The sequence below is a fragment of the Microchirus variegatus genome, assembly GCF_963457635.1.
Source record: "Microchirus variegatus genome assembly, chromosome: 7".
Classification (NCBI taxonomy): Eukaryota; Metazoa; Chordata; class Actinopteri; order Pleuronectiformes; family Soleidae; genus Microchirus; species Microchirus variegatus.
The window spans coordinates 15,706,683-15,726,050 of NC_139808.1; the positions used below are offsets into that span (position 1 = coordinate 15,706,683).

General features: G+C 39.4%; 1 protein-coding gene across 1 annotated transcript in view; it reads left to right on the plus strand.

The window, feature by feature from the left end:
* The window catches only part of LOC310929584 (receptor-type tyrosine-protein phosphatase gamma-like), a gene marked incomplete at its 5' end in the record, with an annotated part of 392,250 nt that overhangs the window by 227,982 nt on the left and 144,900 nt on the right, over positions 1–19,368 (plus strand). The window contains one exon of the mRNA XM_083892388.1: positions 11,883–12,065. Coding sequence (XP_083748514.1) covers positions 11,883–12,065 — 183 coding nt within the window. The remainder of the gene's footprint in view (positions 1–11,882; positions 12,066–19,368) is intronic.

The window sequence follows — 19,368 nt, forward strand, 5'->3', positions numbered from 1 at the left end:
GCCATTTCAGCTTCTACAGAATGCATTTTTTCCTCCACCCACGTGTGCACTCACCCTGCCTCACTTCGTTCTATCGGTCACAACGCGAAATGGATGGCTCTTGTGCACACAGTGACAGGAAGCAGCACCCATGGGACCCTATATGGAGCACCCACATATACAAAATAATGTTTTTTTCACCTCAATTCGATAAATCATTAATTTTTTTTATTTTGTCATATTCTTACATTTCAAACATTTTCTTTATTAGTCATGATTTATCGTCGAGCCAGATTTAATTGTGTTTCCAGAACCTGACACGTACTTAATTCTGATGTTTCTGATATGGAATGATTTTCCACACCAATGGCTACACCTTTTCTGATCATGTGATGAATGTTATTACTGCTGATCATGCCTTACTAAGGCTGTTGGTCACATTTCCCATGCAGCTCCTCTCTCATGTGATGATGATACAGCATAGTAATTGGCCACACTGAGTGACAGCCTAGTACGTCTCAGAGGAGATAATGAGGCAGCCATTTTGCAGAATGCTGACAGACACTGAGCAGTTGACACAATTAATCGCTGCAGTGGGCTGATCACAAGGTACATTTATTAGTGGGCTGATTCCAGATTACACATTCATAAATATTAATCAGCAACTGATCACTGATTGAAAATTAAAGGCACGAAAAGGTTTGACGCTATTTGCTGAAATAGTTTTTGAGGATTATAGTTGTTCTAAAAGAAAACGTATCATGTGATGCAGGTGTAAGTGTAGTTTTAGTAGTAGCAGATGCCTGTGTTTGCATTGCTATAGCTGACAGTAGCAATCAACAGCTTCTTGTCTGTTTACACGCATGGGTAAACAAAAGATAATTTCACCAATCAATAAATTGTACAGTAGAATGGCTTTTATTTATCTACTTATGCTATGTAAATGAATAGATTTCATTACAAAGTGAGAAGCAGTGATAAACTCTATTAAGGAATCGACAAATAAAAAAACAATTTAATTTTATTTATTTTTTTAACAATCACTGCTTTCACAAATTGAATTTGGACACACATTTTTACCAGGCATTTAAAGTTGCCTTTTTTTCAATTTGCATTTCCATTATTATGTTGCCTTTACTTTTCCTATCAACTGTTTGATTTGCTGGGTCATTTTGCTTCTTCATGTAGCCTCTCTATTTAAAAAAAATAAATTTAGGATTGAGTGGAATGGTAAAATGAGATAAAACTATGCAAATTAGCCATGGAATGAAACAAAGTATAGGAACTGGCTGAACTAGTTTTCAAATTATTATTTCATTTGTAAATAATTTTCTATGTTTGCATTCACAGCCTGCTGTTAATAGTGATTCATAGTTTTCTGACGCTGCGATACTGTTTTTTTTATTTTTATTTATATACACTACCAGTCAAAAGTTTCGACACCTATCCTCATTCAAGTAAATGGAAATATGTCCAAACCTTTGACTGGTAGTGTGTATATATATATATATATATATATATATGGCAATCATTTAGTGACAATAAATGTTGGAGTTCCACAAATGACAGGTGTGTCACTGTCACTTCATGTGAAAGAAAAGAGCAAAGCTTTTAGGTTATTGTGTCATTATATTTCACAGATGACTGATGTATTTAAGAATAAAACCGACAGCCTCAGCTTTTGCATTTTGGTTCACAGCATCAATGTTTAGTCTTCTTTTTTTTGTCCTAAAAAAACCAACATGTAAATGTGGCCAGCAGGGCAGTTGGTCAGACCATGAGGCAGAGTAACACACTGCATTTTAACAACAATATTAACATGCTGTCAAATCTCAAACTGCACATGGCTTGTGACCTATCAGAGAGCATGTGCACTGCCCCTGCTAATTACATTTGAGTCTGAAGGAGACTTGTAAGTAAAAGCATATGGGCTATGTTGCTCTGTCACTCAGATCTATTGTTTTATTCATGCACCAACCAAAATGGTCAAACCTTCTTCACTCTCAGTGTAGGCAACAAGTGTTTCATTTAAAAAAGAAAAGAAAAACTAGTATTCCATACTCCATTTAAGATTAATCCTGCTTGAAAAAGGCTGACCCATCTCTTTTTGATTTTGAGTTTGCATGTCTGTGATTTTCCTCCAGTAAGTCATGTCCATGAATGCACTGACAAACAAGTAATTCAACAGAAGCTGGAAATAACACCACCGTGTAGCACCATGGAGACAGTTGTTGTTTTTCTCTTCTCTATTCTCTCTTTCAAACTTCAAACTGTTATTGAACAGCATACAAATGGGCACAAATCACTGTTTCACTGGTGTGTCATAACATCGCACCAGTAAAGGTGCAAATTCAGTGACTTGACTGCCAAAATAAAATAACACGGGCAGAAATCCGTGTGCTCACGGATTCTCATGTTCTATTATGGAACCAACAATTGCAATGTATTGTATAAAGTATGTGGCATAAGCTGAATGAGTGGCTCTCTTCTAAGCACAGAATCCTCATACAGTAATGATAGAAAATGTTGAATTCACTGTGGACAGGACTGATTTGCTCTCCACTGACCACTCCAAATGGAGAGATGGCACTCAGGCAGAAGATAATGGAAGGTACGCTGTAAAGGAAGTGTTACCACGATGACGAAAAGCTAACATGATAGACTTTCACTCAGGTAGACAGAGAGAGGCAGAGGCAGAGGAAGAGGAGGCGTCCACCTCTATGTGATTTCCACTGGTGCAACTTCCCCCGCAGATTGTCAGCGTCAATTATTTACTTTGTAAATACACAAGGCTGCCTCTCCTGACCTTTACGATGATTTGAGGCTTTCCAGTCAATTAAGAACAGTTTCTGAAGCAGATGCCGTACTGACGACCTTGCTTGCTTCAAACTGAAAAGACCGTCATGATTCCAATTTGCTGCATGCACAAGACACACGTCTGTAAAATGGGGGAAATAAGGTGCATAATGACCACAGTAATGGCAGACTACAGACTTTTCAGAAGAATCCTGAGAAACTGGAGCATATCGATGAAATTAATCTGTGTAACTATGAAGGACAGAAAGTACCTTGAATAAGGACAACGGAGAGCAAATCTGAGACAAACTGAGACACTCTCTCACCATATGTCCATCTCCTACAATTAACCCTCACATCAGAGAAGTGCTTCTCGAGCATTGAAATAACAAGAAGGAACGTGTTTCATGTTTTCCATTTGGCAGGAAGCTGCCTCTCAGCAGGCACTAAGAGATCCATCCTCTCTCTCAGCACTGATTCCATCAGGATTAGCAGGAAAATGGCAGAAATCGATGCACTGAGGAGTTGGCCTGTGTGTCGAGGATGCCTGGATTTGGAGGAGAGGAGCCAATCCAGTGAGGCAGGGGGTATTAGTTGTAATCTCTGAATGCAGTCAGTGCCAGAGTCTTCCTACATACACGTCTCTGCTTTCAGCTCCTCACCTGGAGTGAAAACACACCACGGTGTTGTCCAGGAGCATGCCAGACAATGTATGATGTAGATAAGCACAAGTTAATCCACAAAGTGGTGACTTTATGGTGATTGTGTAATTAATTCATTACCTGACGAGATTTCTGTACTCACAAAAATGCTATACAAACACATACATTCTATTTGTCAGAATAACTTATGCAAATATTCTTTCAAATCATCCTCTACAACCCTCACTGATATCAATGTGTTAATATGATAAACTATGATATTATTTTATTTTGTCATTACAAACAGAATGCGCAAACATTGTGGATGTATTTTTACTTTACATACTGTTAAAGACAAGTTCTGTAACACTTGTTACCTAGCGTCCAGGGGAGAACACAGCTAGTTACAAATGATCTATCTATGGTCTGTTTAGCCTATGAAAAAATGAGCCTACTTCCCACTTGATTTACAGTGTCAGTAAACATCGTCCTTGGGAGTTAATGGTCTCAATCGCAAGTTTCACGTCTTCTTCAATAGAACATGATGTCAGTTGTATGAATTATGTTCCCATTCACAGGAAAATAAGTGCACACATGAGTGGACACTAGCGTGATTGCAGGTCATGTCTGTGAATGTCTGGTTGTAAAACCTCAACATGGGTTGACGTCACTACCACTTGCCACTCGGTTAGTAGCCCTCACAATATTGTAATAAACATGACATTTGGCTATAGCGTATGGAATGATTGTCTAGTGTACCAAATGACAAAGCAAGTGCAGCTAATACTGTATCCACAGTTCCACTACTTGATATTTTCCGGGGGGTTAGGATTTTGTGAGTGGTAGTTTGATGAGAGGCCTGACAAATGGGAATGATAGGTACGGGTTGCCATAGCTTTTCCACTGTGTTCATAAACATATTTACTAGGGAAAGGTGTGTTTTCCATGTCACAGGCCACAACAATGTGATTTAAAAGGTTTAAATCTTGACCCATTTAGTGTCAAATGAATTGTGACACATCGGGTCCAACACATGGTTGCAGGTGCAGGTGGACGTGCAGTGGGAATGCTCTGTCAAGTCTACCCACACTCTCCTCAATATGATTATGCCTTCCTTCAAAAATGGTATGGTAAATTCTTCTCTATCAGCTCTTTTGTAGGCCACATTTGCTTAGTCTATATAATACTACATCTATATATCTTCATCAATATGAAGCTAGAGTGAAGTAGGTTCTGCACCCATTTCAGTCTGCCTATTCAGCAGATCTTCAGCCATTATCCAGGTATGTGATTGAGGTTAGCGCCTTAGCAGTCATGCTAGGTTCCACTTTCCTCCTTTACCTTTGCACTCGCTCATACTGCTGCTTTCAGCAAAAAAAAATTAGCCGCATTAAGGCAGTGACTAATCGCTTCGCTCCTTTCCAATGCACTTGCCAGCCAGGCCACAGCTGTCTGGATCTATAGGTAATGCTAGCCTTATACGAAAGCCAGACCACCTCAATCAATAGCTGCCCCTGGGCAAGGACGGAGATGGGAGAGAGAACAGGATGCTGCCTAATTCAATGAAAGAGACATTACCCAGTGCTTGCAACGCGCCAGGGCATGAGTAATCATAGACAAATTCATTTTAGAGCCCTGGAGCCCAGTATTGCTTTCAATTAAGAGCAGAGTTTAGAGTGAGTGGGGTGCATATAGTGGGAGCTACTGTGAGTGGGCTGTAGAAGGAGGGAGATGCGGAGAAGGAGAGGTTCATACAGAGTTGGATCAGTTTCTGTTGACATAGCCAATTTGCAGCCGAGGTCTTATTCAGGCATTCAGTAGAGCCAGTGCTGTGTAATGCTTGACTGACCGGTTCAGTATGAAATGCAGATAATCATCCATCGGCTAGAGGCTGTCTGTTGTTTTCCATCGCATGGAAAATAAGTACATTAAAAGAACATTGCTGATGGAGTGCTGGCTGGAAACAATGGACTGGAATAAAATTCAGGGGGGGGGGGGGACTTTGAATCCAAACAAGCAACATTGTTGCCCAAACAAAGAAACAAGGCTTGAACATTTTTTGTTGATCACATTTACACACATTTGAACACATGCAAACCAGGATCATGGCATTTCTTTCTTTCTTTGCAGCATCTCAGCCATCGGGACTCTGCTGTGACACAGGAGCATATGAATGGTCTTGTTTCTGAATGACACAAATCAGTGTTTGCTGTCCCCAAAAAGCCAAAGGAGAGCCATAGTATTTACACACAACAATGTCCTGCTCAAATACATCATATTTTTACCATGCAGCACCCTGTATTGAAAAGTTGCACTAGTGCTATCCCATCCAGCATGTCAGAGTTCCCATATCAGTCCTGTTCTTATTAGAAACCAAACGAATGGGAATAAGCCCCATGTATATGCATGTAAATACATGGTGCTTAGAGTGTTAATAATCTGCATTCATTTTTAGATTTTGAATATCAACAACTAATTAATGTAAATCAAAGTTTTGTCCATTAAACCTTTAAAGTATATTATAGTTAGTGTGCGCATGTATTCTCCCTATATTGTTTTTCATTTATGTGACCAGCTCGCTGGTTGATGTTCCTGTTGTTTTTTGACTTTGTGATTTACCGCGTCTGTATCTTTTGTCAAGTCGCATCATTCTCTACAAGCTAAAAGTGCAACATTGTGGGTATAATATAAAGTAATTGAAATCCCCCAAGAATGTGATTACTTGGTATCCAAGACATACATATTTATGGAAACTGTACACTTACTGTGTGAATTTTATTCTGATATTCATGTTTCAGTGCAAGAATGGCAGTGGGTGGGATGTACAGTAAAAGATGGCCTTCATGCATTTGTATAAAAATACAACAAAGCAAGGGCACACACAGCGAGGCACATATCAGTGCTGGGAGATTCTGCAGCTTAAAAATGAATATAATAATAATAATGATGTATTTCAAACCTTAAACTTTAAAACATTCCAAATCTGAGGCCAAGGTGACAATGTTTGCATCTATGAACACACCACTCGGCATTACTTAGAACTAGGTTTACAAAGCTTAATTCCAATTGGTCTGTGGATGCTTTTTTTTTTAACTGATTCAGTATTAAACAAGTACAAATGGAGATAATACTTATGTATATGAACGAGCATGTAGAAGTGTGAGGATGACATTTTCATGCACAGTAATCCCCATGATTAATAACTTTTCCAGTACATTGGTAACCAGCCACCAAATCTGGCAGAGATGAAATTGCAATTGTCTGCAGTTCAAAGTAGCAGACAACAAATAAGCCTGTGGCAGTGCAGTTGTCTGCTTCCAATTCAGTGGCCTTTACACATTTCAAAATCCACTACAGCAGAGTTTGTGGGGGAAGATGGCTCCTATTTTCAACAGATGTTCTATCTTCAGCTACTTCTGTATGGATTCCAGTAAATGTCAAAGCAATATACACCTTTCCTAATTTTCAGTCACGCCTTTGTGAGTGCTGCTTTTAACAGCTAACGTCTCCTCCGCCTACACATTGCAGAGTTGAACGAGCGTCGACACGAAGCAGAACATTTGAATATACTAGAACAGTTAATGATTATGAACGATTGTCCCATCTTATTGTTAACTTTTGAGACGGATTTGAGTAGTTCAGATCAGTCACATATCATTGATGAAGAAATAGTACACAATTTTACTGTCAAACACAGCGACAGGTTGACAGGTGTGCGATTTAAAATGACATAGAAAAGTCGGGGTCATCTCATAAGTTCAAGGAAAATACAGTGATGTGTTACATCAACCTGTTCAGTTTTCTTTTCTTTGTCTAGAATTGACCCAAGCCTAAGAGAGAACAAGATTTGTATTTATTTATTTGGTTTTTTGTGTTCTGACATCATCTGCTTTGACTTGCCTCTGTAACTATTCTATTGTTTTGTCTGTATACCATTCTTTAAAAGTTTGATTTAAACTTTAAATGAATGAAAATGGGACAGGCCTTTACAGTGTCATTAACATGCCCAAGTTGGTGCGGATTTGTGCAACTTTTTCTGTGTATTACTGTCTCGCTAGCTGTCTGTGGCCATGAGGATTTCCTTTTCTGCACACATTAGCATGGGGGCCTTGGAGCTCTGCTGAGTCAGAGAGCTTCTTAGCCTGTTCTCAACCAACTTTAGTCTGGCGAAGCTTCCCTCAGACAGCTTGAGTGGTTGGAAGAGTCAACAGAAACTTTTCTGCCAGTCCAATTAGAGGGTTGGCATCAACCAGTTGTGCTGTGAGAGGGCGAGGTTAATAAAAATGGCCAATTTTTTTGCCCCATGTTTGGCACAATATACTGTAAAATGGCCCTACTCCATCCTTCTCATCTCATAGTTGTATCTCATTACCTCTCTTGGGGGTACAACCACCAGAAGGGACCAGACAGCTGAGCATGTAATATCCTAGAAGTAGCATCTCTGAGCATTTTTGCGCTTACTCAGGGATTTTTTGGGGGGAACAAGATTCTGAAATATCCAGAATGTTTGGCATTTGGCAGCTGAGAAGTCACTCGGTGTCATCTGACGACTGCTGTGTCTCAATTCAAGGAGTGACTCCTTCAGAGGGTGTATGAGTACCCGTGTTCCTCAGCCAGGTACTGGGGAGGCTGAACTGAAATAAGTCATCTTGGTCTACCAAGGATATCTCCATTGAGTTCCAGCTGTAGCCTAGCAACAGTGCTGCAGCTGGATGCAATGCAAATCAGTTCAGGCCAATATAGCAACATAACATAACATAAATCATGTCATAATGATGTATGAATGTAAATACAAAGACATGTCTGGTACTTTCAAATCATTGTCAGATTAGTTCACTCGATACTGATTAAGTCTATTAGCTCCAAGTTGCCTTTTTTTTCAGTTTTGTGTCTGTGGCGATATGCCCACACTCAGAGAGGCACATGTTTGTCATGTCTGAGCAGGAGAAGCACACAACGCGAGTAAAGCACTGGATTTTACTGCTTTTTAACTGCCCGTGAACATGATTGCATTGTCTTGGGAATGCTGCCGTTTCCTTCACCATGCAGCCAATTTAAGTTTTTTGGATTCCGTCCAAACTAGTAGTGCTGTTAGGAGACGAATATACAACACACAACTTTCCAACGTACTATAGAAACAACAGTAGAGGACGAGGTTATAGACTCTAGAATTATAGAGGCTGCAGACTGTTTTTTGTAATTACTCAGAAATCCACAGGAGTTTTAAGGCATTTATTTTATGTGTTTTTTTGTTCTGTTACCTATTCAACTCAGTTAAAGCCTGGTACTCACATTTCAGAATGTGTACTACAGTTGTTTTGTCGTCAGTTGTTCATTGCCATTATCTTGCCGTTTTCAGTTTCTGTTGAGGCCAGAGGGTCATCGTCTAAATTCTCTGCTGTCATTCATTTCGAGCCGTTTTCCTGAAAATGTTGTCCCAGATGTCTTTTTTCTTGTTGCCAAACCCACAAATCCATCAGCTGGTCCTTTCACTCCTTAAATGCGTTGACCCATTTCTTCGGTCAGCTCTCTGTCCCCTCAACCTCTCAACAATAGGGACAGAAACTTCAGAGGGATTTCAATGTATTTCCTTCCTTTGATCCTCACTTTTGGCTTCACTCTCCTGTTTCCTTCAGTTGATTTCACGGGTCACCAGGACGTCAGCAAACTATGAATCCTCAGATTTACCCAAACATCCAACAACCTGCTCGAGACACTCTGTGCTTGACACCGTCACTAGTCAGTGCCAGCTCACAACACACAGTCAGCTGGCAACATCCGTCAATTAGAGAGAGATCATGATAATTAGCTATTTAACTTCAACCAATCAGAGCAAAAGAGGAAAGAGACAAATGACAAAATGAGGAAGTAATTTGCAAAAACGGCAAACACCAAAAGTTAAGACATACATGAACCTTCTTTACCTTCTTTATATAACTTGGACACAACTACAACATGGCCATCTGGAGTATGTTCTGTGATGACTGAGTAACACGTTCAACAAATGCTGCAGTTTATACGGCCCGCTGCTGAATAGGTTTTCCAGTTTCCCCTTTTCAATAATGAACAGACTACAGCAGTCTGCTTGCAAGGAAAGTCATTTCCTTGTCCATAGGCCCCGAATATACAGGCCCAGCGAGGCAGCCACTGAGGGAACCAAGGTCTGTCACCACGACTGTGCGAAATACAGTGGCGTCTGGGGGGGTTAGACCCCCCTGATTAACACTCAAGACCCCCTGAAAGCCTCAAATGCTAAATTTTAGGGGGGTCTAAATATGGTAGTGTAATTTGAAAGCATGTTTTTTCCTAAATATTTTTGTAATTTACACTTTGCATTCTTTCTTATCCGTTTTTAACCAGACAAAATGTCAATAATTTTATTTCTAATTGTGCGTTTTTAATGTTTTAATAATTGCTTTCCAAATGGCGATGTGGAAAAGGCCCACACAAGCGCACATCTGACAGGGAAGATAGCCAATACTGCAGGGTGGCCCCTGGGGTGTTGAAACAGTATTGCCCAACAAATGGGAGATGGGACCCCCCCGATTATTAATGGGTATTTCGCACACTGGTCACCACTCTTTGTCGCATGCCAACTGTCCGAGTGGTGTGTCCGTGGTCTTACCGAGACCTTGGTCCGTAGTCCACTACCTGCTTTTACCTGGGTTTCCCACAATTGCTTTTGGCATTGTCTGCACTTGTCTCATCCCGCCTCTGCAAACGTTTGAGAGTCGCAACTCTTTCAGTAGCTCTGTAATGGTTGGCAGTCCAAAATAACCACAGGTTGCTACAGGTTCTTTGGGCTTGTCTAAACTTTGCATCCATAACTATGCTAATGATGTCTTGTAGTAGTGACATAAATCACAAGACAGGCCCTGTCTTTCGATTTATATCATGTTAGTGTGCCACATTGTTCATCTGGAGATGGATGAATTTTTCAATTACATTACTGATAATGTTGGGAAGACTTAATGCATTTTTGTATCATGTTGTGTGAAAGTATAGTATGCATGTTTTGGCATGTTCTAGATTCAGAGTATTTTATAGTTACAGTTAGGAGGAGCCATGCTCTCCCACCTCTGGGATAAGTTTGGGAGTTTTCACTCATTCACACCTGACTTATTTTGACATTATTACCACAAAACACATTATCTTTTATTCCCCCAATGGTATAAACCTAAATTTGCTATGGAAGCACTAGCAGAATCTTCCCTGATACAGATATATAATAATAAATGCATATATTTCAGTAAGTCTAAGACTATTGACAGTCATCAAGTTAAGTATTTTCTTGATTTGCCATTGTGATTTTTTTTTTTCTCCTTGTACTTTGCCTCTGAGCAGGTTGGGAATAATTACCATTTCCTGTTTTCTCTCAAGAATACACTCTTTGTCATTTTAGTATGTTTGGTTGCATCATTCTCCAACACATTTTTTTTATATATATATTTTTACCTGGCTTTTTCAGCACCAATTCACCCCCTTTATGACATCCATTTTCTCTTTTTTTTATAAACGTCCACTGAGAGTGATTGCTACTTCACAGGATGGAAATATTTTTTTTATCCCCTCAGGTAGTAGCATTTATTTGATCCCATATCACCCAGAAGCTCCGCTGTCACTGCTGTAGACTGTAAAAGTTTGCATTTTGGTTAACCAATGTGACAATGGTAAAATTAAATGATTGTGTTTTCCAACTGGGCACCTGGCCCAGCAATTAAGCAGCACACTGGGAATGTTCCTGGAACTCCTGATTGGCCACTCTGGCGTTGGCTACAGACCAGCACTTTGAGTAAACACTCAGGTGTTCAAACAGGGCTTGGAGCCATTTCAGTCCTGGCCTTACCTCTGGCTGTCTTTATCTCACTGGCTCTGCAAAGACTGACTCCAATACTCCTTTGGCCCCGGGCTTTTACTCTGTGGACTGTCACTGAATGTCTTGCCTCTGTCTGTAATGCACACACACGCACACATACACAGACACTTTTTTGGCTTGTTCACAGCTCGTCTGAGGTGTTTTACGGTTCTCTGGCAGCTCAGGAATGTTGTGATTGACAGTGACGGCAGAGGGATCGTCTGTGGATGAGTTGAGTAGGAGGTCAGCAGTGCAAAACTAACTGTAGGATTTTTATAGAAAAACATAAATAAATAAAACAGCCAGGCACACATATCATAATAATAGCATTTTTCTTTTTATATTCTTTTCAGTGCATGCATTTTAATATTTTTTTGCTGTTTCCGCAGCTGCCACTGTTTGGACATCATGATGTTTACTGTTTGATTTTTTTTTTTTTTTTTTGAAGCCAGATGACTTGGCCGAGCACAAAGTCAGCTGCACTTACAGGACATGAGATGCTTCTGAAATGTTTTTTTTTATCTGATGTAGCCTTCTAAAGCCTCCGCTGTGTCACATCAAATCCTGTCCTTGTGGTTCTGAGACCCTGTGTCATTTGTTGTCACCCTCAGGTGTATATGGACCAGATGAGGGCTGGGCTTCTGCCTACCCAGCGTGCAGAGAGAGAAACCAGTCACCAATCAACATTGTGGACCATGAAACAAAAGTATCTACAGAGTTTCAGGAACTGACACTGGAGGGCTTTGATACTGAATCCTCGAATAAGACATCGATGAAAAACACCGGCAAAACAGGTACAGTAAAAACTGCACTGGCTCCAGCGACTGATCCATTTCCACCTGGTTTATAGTCTCATTTATGTGAAATAAGCTTGTTTTATCCTCTCACATTGACTTAAATGTTTTGGAGTTGTTAAAATATAAAGTCAGCTAGATGTTGGACATTTTTTAGAGGAGATAGAGAAGAAGTAAATAAGCTTTGGGTGATATTATTTTTTTATTGCAAAAAACACCTTTTAAATCCCCAGTGTGTAATAATTTTTTGGAGACTGTATCTTGCCTAAGAGCTGTGCTAGGCAACATATTTGTGATTATTACAGCTTTCATCTCCTTCCAGTACCTTTTTGCAGATGACTGATTAGACACAGGTCTGAAAGCTAATGCCTACCTACAACAGATTACTGAGAGAGTAGTAATGCACATTAACCAAAAATATGAGAACAATTACTAACAAGAACAATTAAAGCGGAACTAGACCGGAAGTTCCTATTATCACTGTTTTTTTGGTGTGTATCTGCGTCATTACCTTGTTTATGAAGCCCTGACGGTTCGAAACAAACAGTTCAGCCACTGCTGAGAACGTTGTGTTTTATTGTAATCTCGGGGCTCAACGAGATCACTGAAAATCCCGTAATAGTTACGTTAGCAGCAGTTCTCCTGAACAACCGATCGTCCTGCTCCGGGCGGTAGTCCGGGAACATCCGGTTACGTCCATTGAACCGCAGAAGAAGAATAACGTCCGTTGTGGAGGTGTTTCACGAGCAACAGTGTCTTCTGACTCTGGGTCTGACTCCGGTTTAAAGTCATAAAAGGGATTGCGGCGGGGAGTCGTGAAGAAGCTATTTTTAAACACTGTTAAAACAATGTTTTGATAATGAGGAGCAGTGCATCCACCGTTCCAGAGGGGGGCGCTGCACTTCTGAGAACGGATGTGCTGGATAGTACTGGCCAATCACAAGACTCTGTCTTCTGGGGGTGAAAGTTCACTCTGAAATCTTGCAGCAGAAAAACACTGTCAGAAAAGAGGATTTCTATCCGCTAGTTCACAGCAACTAGGAGGTTTTTGACCATAAAAACAAGTTAATATATGTAAGTAGACCTCCATAACTAACATATATGTGCAACAGGACCACTCTATGTGACCTTTAAGACTTATATTGTGAAGCATAACACCAAGTGTAAACAATATTAATTTTGAACTTTTGAATATTGATAGTTTTACTCATGAAATGACAAGTAAGTTGGTGGAGTGGATGATATAAGATGGGGGTGGTAGGAAGTTGTAGGGAGATAATGTAGCACATGCAAGGGCATGAATTATTGTAACTCCCTTTTGATTTCTATACTGATAGTTGTCCAGCATGTGACAGCATCCGAAAGTAGTTGCTTAAGCAGACGGAACTTCTACAATAAATAAATAAACTGGGCTTATGTTTTGCACTAATGGATTTAACATTCTAAAAGCAGAGGACAGTCAACACCATCAGCTGTACTCGGTCAAAAATGAAGTAGGTCAGTACTTGACGAAATTGTTTCATGTTGGGACTGCTTAAGGTTTTACACAACGCAAGTGTATGTCAGTCATACAAATCATAGTAAATGTAGAGAACAATCCAGACCATCACTGTCCCTAAATCAGTCACTGTTTGTAATAAGTCCAACAGTTGCAACATGATGACCAATGTGAGATTGGAACGGAATACAGGGAATGAAAGAAGTGGGGACAAATACATGAGGGATAATACTGTCTGTCTTGTCTCACACTTAAAAGTAGCCAGATATATCCCTGAGAAACATTTCCCTTTTGACATCACGACTCTGTGTTAAATTGTCATGGCGAAGAAAAAAAAACAGACCACATAACACAGAACAAACACCAAACAGTCGATCCAGAAGGAAAACCCGTTACCATGCACTGTTTAGTCGAGCTAAGTTCAGTATGATTTCAGGCAACAGTACTGCAGTCTATATGTAGTCTCCTTCTATTTCCGGGTCAAAGACCGGGGAGGAATTTTTCATTAATGTGTCCGGACTAAGATTTTTACATGACATTTCATTTTAAAAAATGCCCTAGTCGGACTAAAATCTGACTTTTAATGTGCATGTTAACACACTGATTGAGAGCACAGAGACTATGCACCACTGTTTTAAATCATGTGGCAGTGCTGCTTTTGCATATGTATGGTGCATATGTAAAACTTTAAAATCCATATAAGAAAAGGAAAGGGCAAAATATTTTCACAGGAACGCCTAACACATGAGAAACTAAAATAGAAAACAAAGTAGACAGATTCTGTTTCGTGACTCATGTAGGCAGAGGCTTGGTCTGGTTCCATCTTCATCACCACTCTCTGAAGATCCTCAAAGGAATACACGATGGCTTCGAGATACTCAAGGTTAACATAGTCGATAACAGCGTGGCGAAGCTGCTGGTCTTGAATGGTGTGTCACCCAATGGTCTCCTTGATCGACAATAGGCTTTACAAGGCTAATTTGAATTCCAGACATAATACTGAAGAAAATAGAGCAAGGAAGACACACATTTTATGCATTGCTACTTCCCAGAATAATGTGAAATAATATCAGTCCACATCATAAACACTTCTTATCTCACTGTCAGTTAACAAGCTAAAATTCCAGGCTATACAACCACAGGAACCCTTCTCAGACCCTGGCTCCTTGCAGTGCATTTGGCTACATAATTGAAATGATACCTCTTGGTATCACACGTGTGTCAATGATATGGACCTTAAGGAGTCATCATTAAAGGTCCATTTTAGCATACCCACAATTTGTGTCTTTCAGCTGGAAGCTCCACATCACATGAGAACTGAGAAATCAGGAATCCCCACTACCAGTAGATGGGAAACTATTGTTTTTTATTGTTGTCTCTGGAACATCATCAGCAGGAAGGTCATTGTCCGTCAAGTTGCACAACTGATTATTGAAATTCAGGATACTCAAATTGCAGAATGAATCCTCCCCTCAGGGTAGGATTTCTTTGAAATGCCTGGTATTGTGTGAATGTTTTCAATTGAAAGACGTCTGATTTCATTTTCTGATATGATGTCTCACAGCAGCCTTGCAGACCACCACGAGGAAAACAAATACATTTGTAGTTTCCCAAATCATTTATTTTCCTATCCGTTCCTCATATGTGGACCATAGTGAAATAGGTGTTGCAGGTGTGTCAAAAATGTGTCAAAATGTGTCTCTGAAATAGTCACCACCTAGAAATGATCTGCAGTTGCTTGACTGTTTAAGTGGTTTGGTTGACTTTACTTGTACACATGTGCAGTACCAGAGTCAGGATGAAGTGTCTTGGATAGTGAAACGTGAAAGTGAAAACTTTCACCCAACTAAAGCAAGTCAAGTTGCCTATCGCTAATTCCTGAAATACATCCCCTATTTTAAACTTAAGGAAGTACTTGTAGAACAGGGACATAAACATTGTTATGTGTTCCAAACACATATTCAACAGCGTCAATGACAGGAAAGTTGTGTGTTTCCTGTCAAAGATTTACCTTTTCTACTTTCTCCCTTGATGTCCCTTTCTTGAAAGCAAAGTTTGTCCATTTGTCTACTGTTAATGATGACATCAATTTCTCACATATGCAGTTATGCCCGTTCAAAATAGTCATGGCCAGTTATTTGTCCAACACCAGTTTCCATAATTGCTGACTGAGTCACATGAATGACGCTATTAATTGCTGAATGAAGTTAATGTATTTATAGGCTGAAAATTTTGGATTTGATAGATACATCTATTGACACTAAATTATCCATGTCATCCTGTACATCATTTACAAAGGCTTGACTGTGACACTAAACAACAAGGTCAGGTCTGTCTGTGCAATATAGAAGCAGGATGAATGTAGTTTTACGGGCAGTAGATGTTGTGGATACACGACTGAGCACCTCCCAAATGGGCAGTTCACAGTTCTCTCTGGCTCTCAAATGTCTCATTAAAACAAGAATATATTGTTTGTTGGTCAGTTCAACGATTACACCTAGTAACTCAGCAACTACTTTTTTCTCCTGTTTGCCCCCTTTTATATGCTGCTCCCATTTTTCATCAGATTTAAGGACTGCTGGAGTAAAGACTGCCCTGTCTACCATATCCATGATTGACATTTTAATGACTCACAGTTGTGTCACTGCATTAAACATGTCGTACGTACGTACGTCTTAAGAGACGAAAGCCAATGCAGACACATCTAAAAACCTGTAGTCGATTGAATGGCCATCAGGTGGCGACTAAACTGGTTGAAACCAGTTTGTAATGTATTGTAAGACTAAAGAAAATGGGCCTAATTGTCACCTAATTTATTACATCACTAAATGTAATCCCAGTTAACCCTGTAAAACCCAAATTAAGAAAACCTAAAAAAAAAAAACTTACATCCACACCCCACATTCAGGGACATTTACACCTTTCCCAGAACTGGATTTGTTGATATCCTCTTTGTGGACAAAGACATGGGATTTTAGCTCAGTCTGATCAAATTAACTATTTATTTTTTTAGACATAAAACTTTTAAATCAGTCAAATTTGACCAGAACACAACACAAGGGTATAATGTATGTAATGAAAGAAAATACCAAGACCCAGTGTTGTAAAACAAATATGTAACAAGCTCTAACAGAAATTTGATGCATCTATTCCACAATAACTAAATATGTACATGCTCTACACATTATAATAACAACCAAAAAAAATATAAAAGACATTTTACTTACTTGAATCTCATGAATCCAGTCCAATGAAACAAAGGGATTTTGTTCGGAGGAATTCTTGAAAAGTTGTGTGCGTTCATGGCCATAAAGCAGGACTTATAAACAAATGTAACATCCACTAACATTGTCAGACTGAACAGTAAGACCCAATGACTATGTACATGTGGTAAAAACCCAGATAAAATATAACAGATTGTTTTTTGGTGATGGCTAAAGGTAACGTTGTAATTTTACAACCGTGGGTCTTAGGGTTAAAGTAATCTTCAATCCAGATTGACGTCCATTCTGTAACTGGTGGTTCTATGTAAAAAGCTCCACTTAAATCATCCACACATCAGTTGCTTTTCACTACTTAATGTGTTCAATTACTGTTGTTCTTCTCTTAATGGCTGACTGAAACTAGCTGGAGCACCTGCTGTAGTATGACAAACACCTTAAATCTTTCTTATCAGTCCCCAATCAGATCAAGACTCAATTTCTGGGTGTATTTGCACCGTGCAATGATGTGGCTGCCACACCAGGGAGCACGACAATGTTAGCCATTTCACAGAAAGGCTTCACTCTTTGAGTGTTACAGAATAGGGATTACTTGTGAAATTCACTTTAACTAATGGCTTTTTGATCAAATTACTTTTTTTTTTTCAGTTTAATATAATGAAAGTAAGACCTTTTTGTGTCGTGGTAGAGTTGAAATACTGAATGCTTATCACAGCCCTTTGCCGTGTACAATAGATCATCATCCACAGATCAACTTCTATCAGCATCACACAATCATTTCTGAAATGTCAATAGCAAAATACAAACATCACCCATGCAGCAATATCATTTCCCCTCAAACGTATCTATTAGTACTATTTAGTAGCCTATAAATGTGATTTTTGTGAGACAGGATGATTCCTCTAGTCACTAAAAAGAACATCATGGTTGAACTTTACTTAACTGCTCTACTTAACCGTAATTGTGTACTCAAGTTTTCTTCTCCAGAGAGTGATTATAGTTAACATCTGGATGTGCTCACATTCCCTTTGAAAACCAAATCAAGTCATTTAGTTAATGTAGATAAACAGTTGGGTGGCTGCACTGCTTAATTGCTTTGCCCAGTCCCTTTAATGATGTTATCATTCATGCAGATTTCAGCAACTGCTCTGTGGATCATAAGTGATAGAAATTGTTAGAAGTCCTAAGATAATGCTCCTTTTATATCCTTCACTCTATCTTTGTCGACTGCGTTGTGTCATCGCGAGCATGTAGTGTACCGTGAGTCCATGACAGACCACAGTTCGACATGAACGAAAAGCTGATAATCCCGACTCATATACTGGCAGGTGCCTGCACGTCAAACATCTGTTGCATCTCTTCCCCAGCATATGAAACAAGACAGGTGCAATATGCAGCGAGTCACTGATGATGAAGATTACACATCCCACTTTCATTCAGATGTGCCACAATCCGTATTAGCAGAGCCATGGCAGGTGTCACTGCCTGTAGGATTCAGCAGGCCATCTGCATTCGGCTCTCTTTGGCACCTTGACGACCCTCCCTGTCATCCACGGGTATTTTTCACAATTCCAGGTTGTCACTAAGATGGATGATTCCTTCCCCTCTGTGGAGAAAGGGAGTTGAAAGGCTTTTGAGAGGCAGAGGCCACAGGTGGTTGGCATAGCTGTTGACAGCACTCTCGAGTGCTACCCAAAGCACCACACAGCTGTGTGTTTAGCACGATCCCGTTTAACATCCAGTCATTTTGCTCAGCCAAGGATATATGATTCATCTGTGATGACACATTTGAATAGATTTCCAATTTGTCCAAAGGCTTATTGTCGGGTTTTGGTTTGCAGAAATGGAGCTTGTCTTATTAACCCAAAGAACAGTGTGAGACCAATCAAGTAGAAACATCAGAGTCATTCAAAAACATCATCTAATAATGTATTTTTTTTGATCTAACAATTGAGAAAAGCTTTGAACTCGGGATATTATACATTGGCACACGTCATTTAGTCATCATTACTGAAGTGATACATCACAATTCAAATATCGAGTTAGAGAACTACCGCTATATTAAATAAAAAAAATAAATAAAAACATGAGGATTATGATGAAATGAGGAGATTATTATTATCAGTTATATTAGCTCTGCGCAAATACTGGAAACGGGAAAAGAGTAAGTACGGTTCTCTGTGAAGGGAACAAAATATACTAACCATCACTTCTTATCCTTGATAAAAAATACAATATATTATGTTTGATTAACTGAGTATTAAAATAATCTTCTAGCAATATAGCAACAACACTAGCAGTGGCTTTCAAAGTTAAAAAAAAATGCATTTGCTCTGGAAAAAAATAATAATAATAAATAAATAAATAAAATATCCTCTTGGTATCCTGCATATGTTCCTATAGATACAAATAAATAAATAAATAAATCGATAAACAGCTGCTGGCTGAATCGCACTACCTGTACAGACATTGGAGTGATATCAGTCTTTTCATCTGACTCCTCAAGGAAGCAAATAAAACAACAAAGAAAATAAAATCGACTATTCCGTTATATTGATATGGGATCATGGAACATGATCAAAGG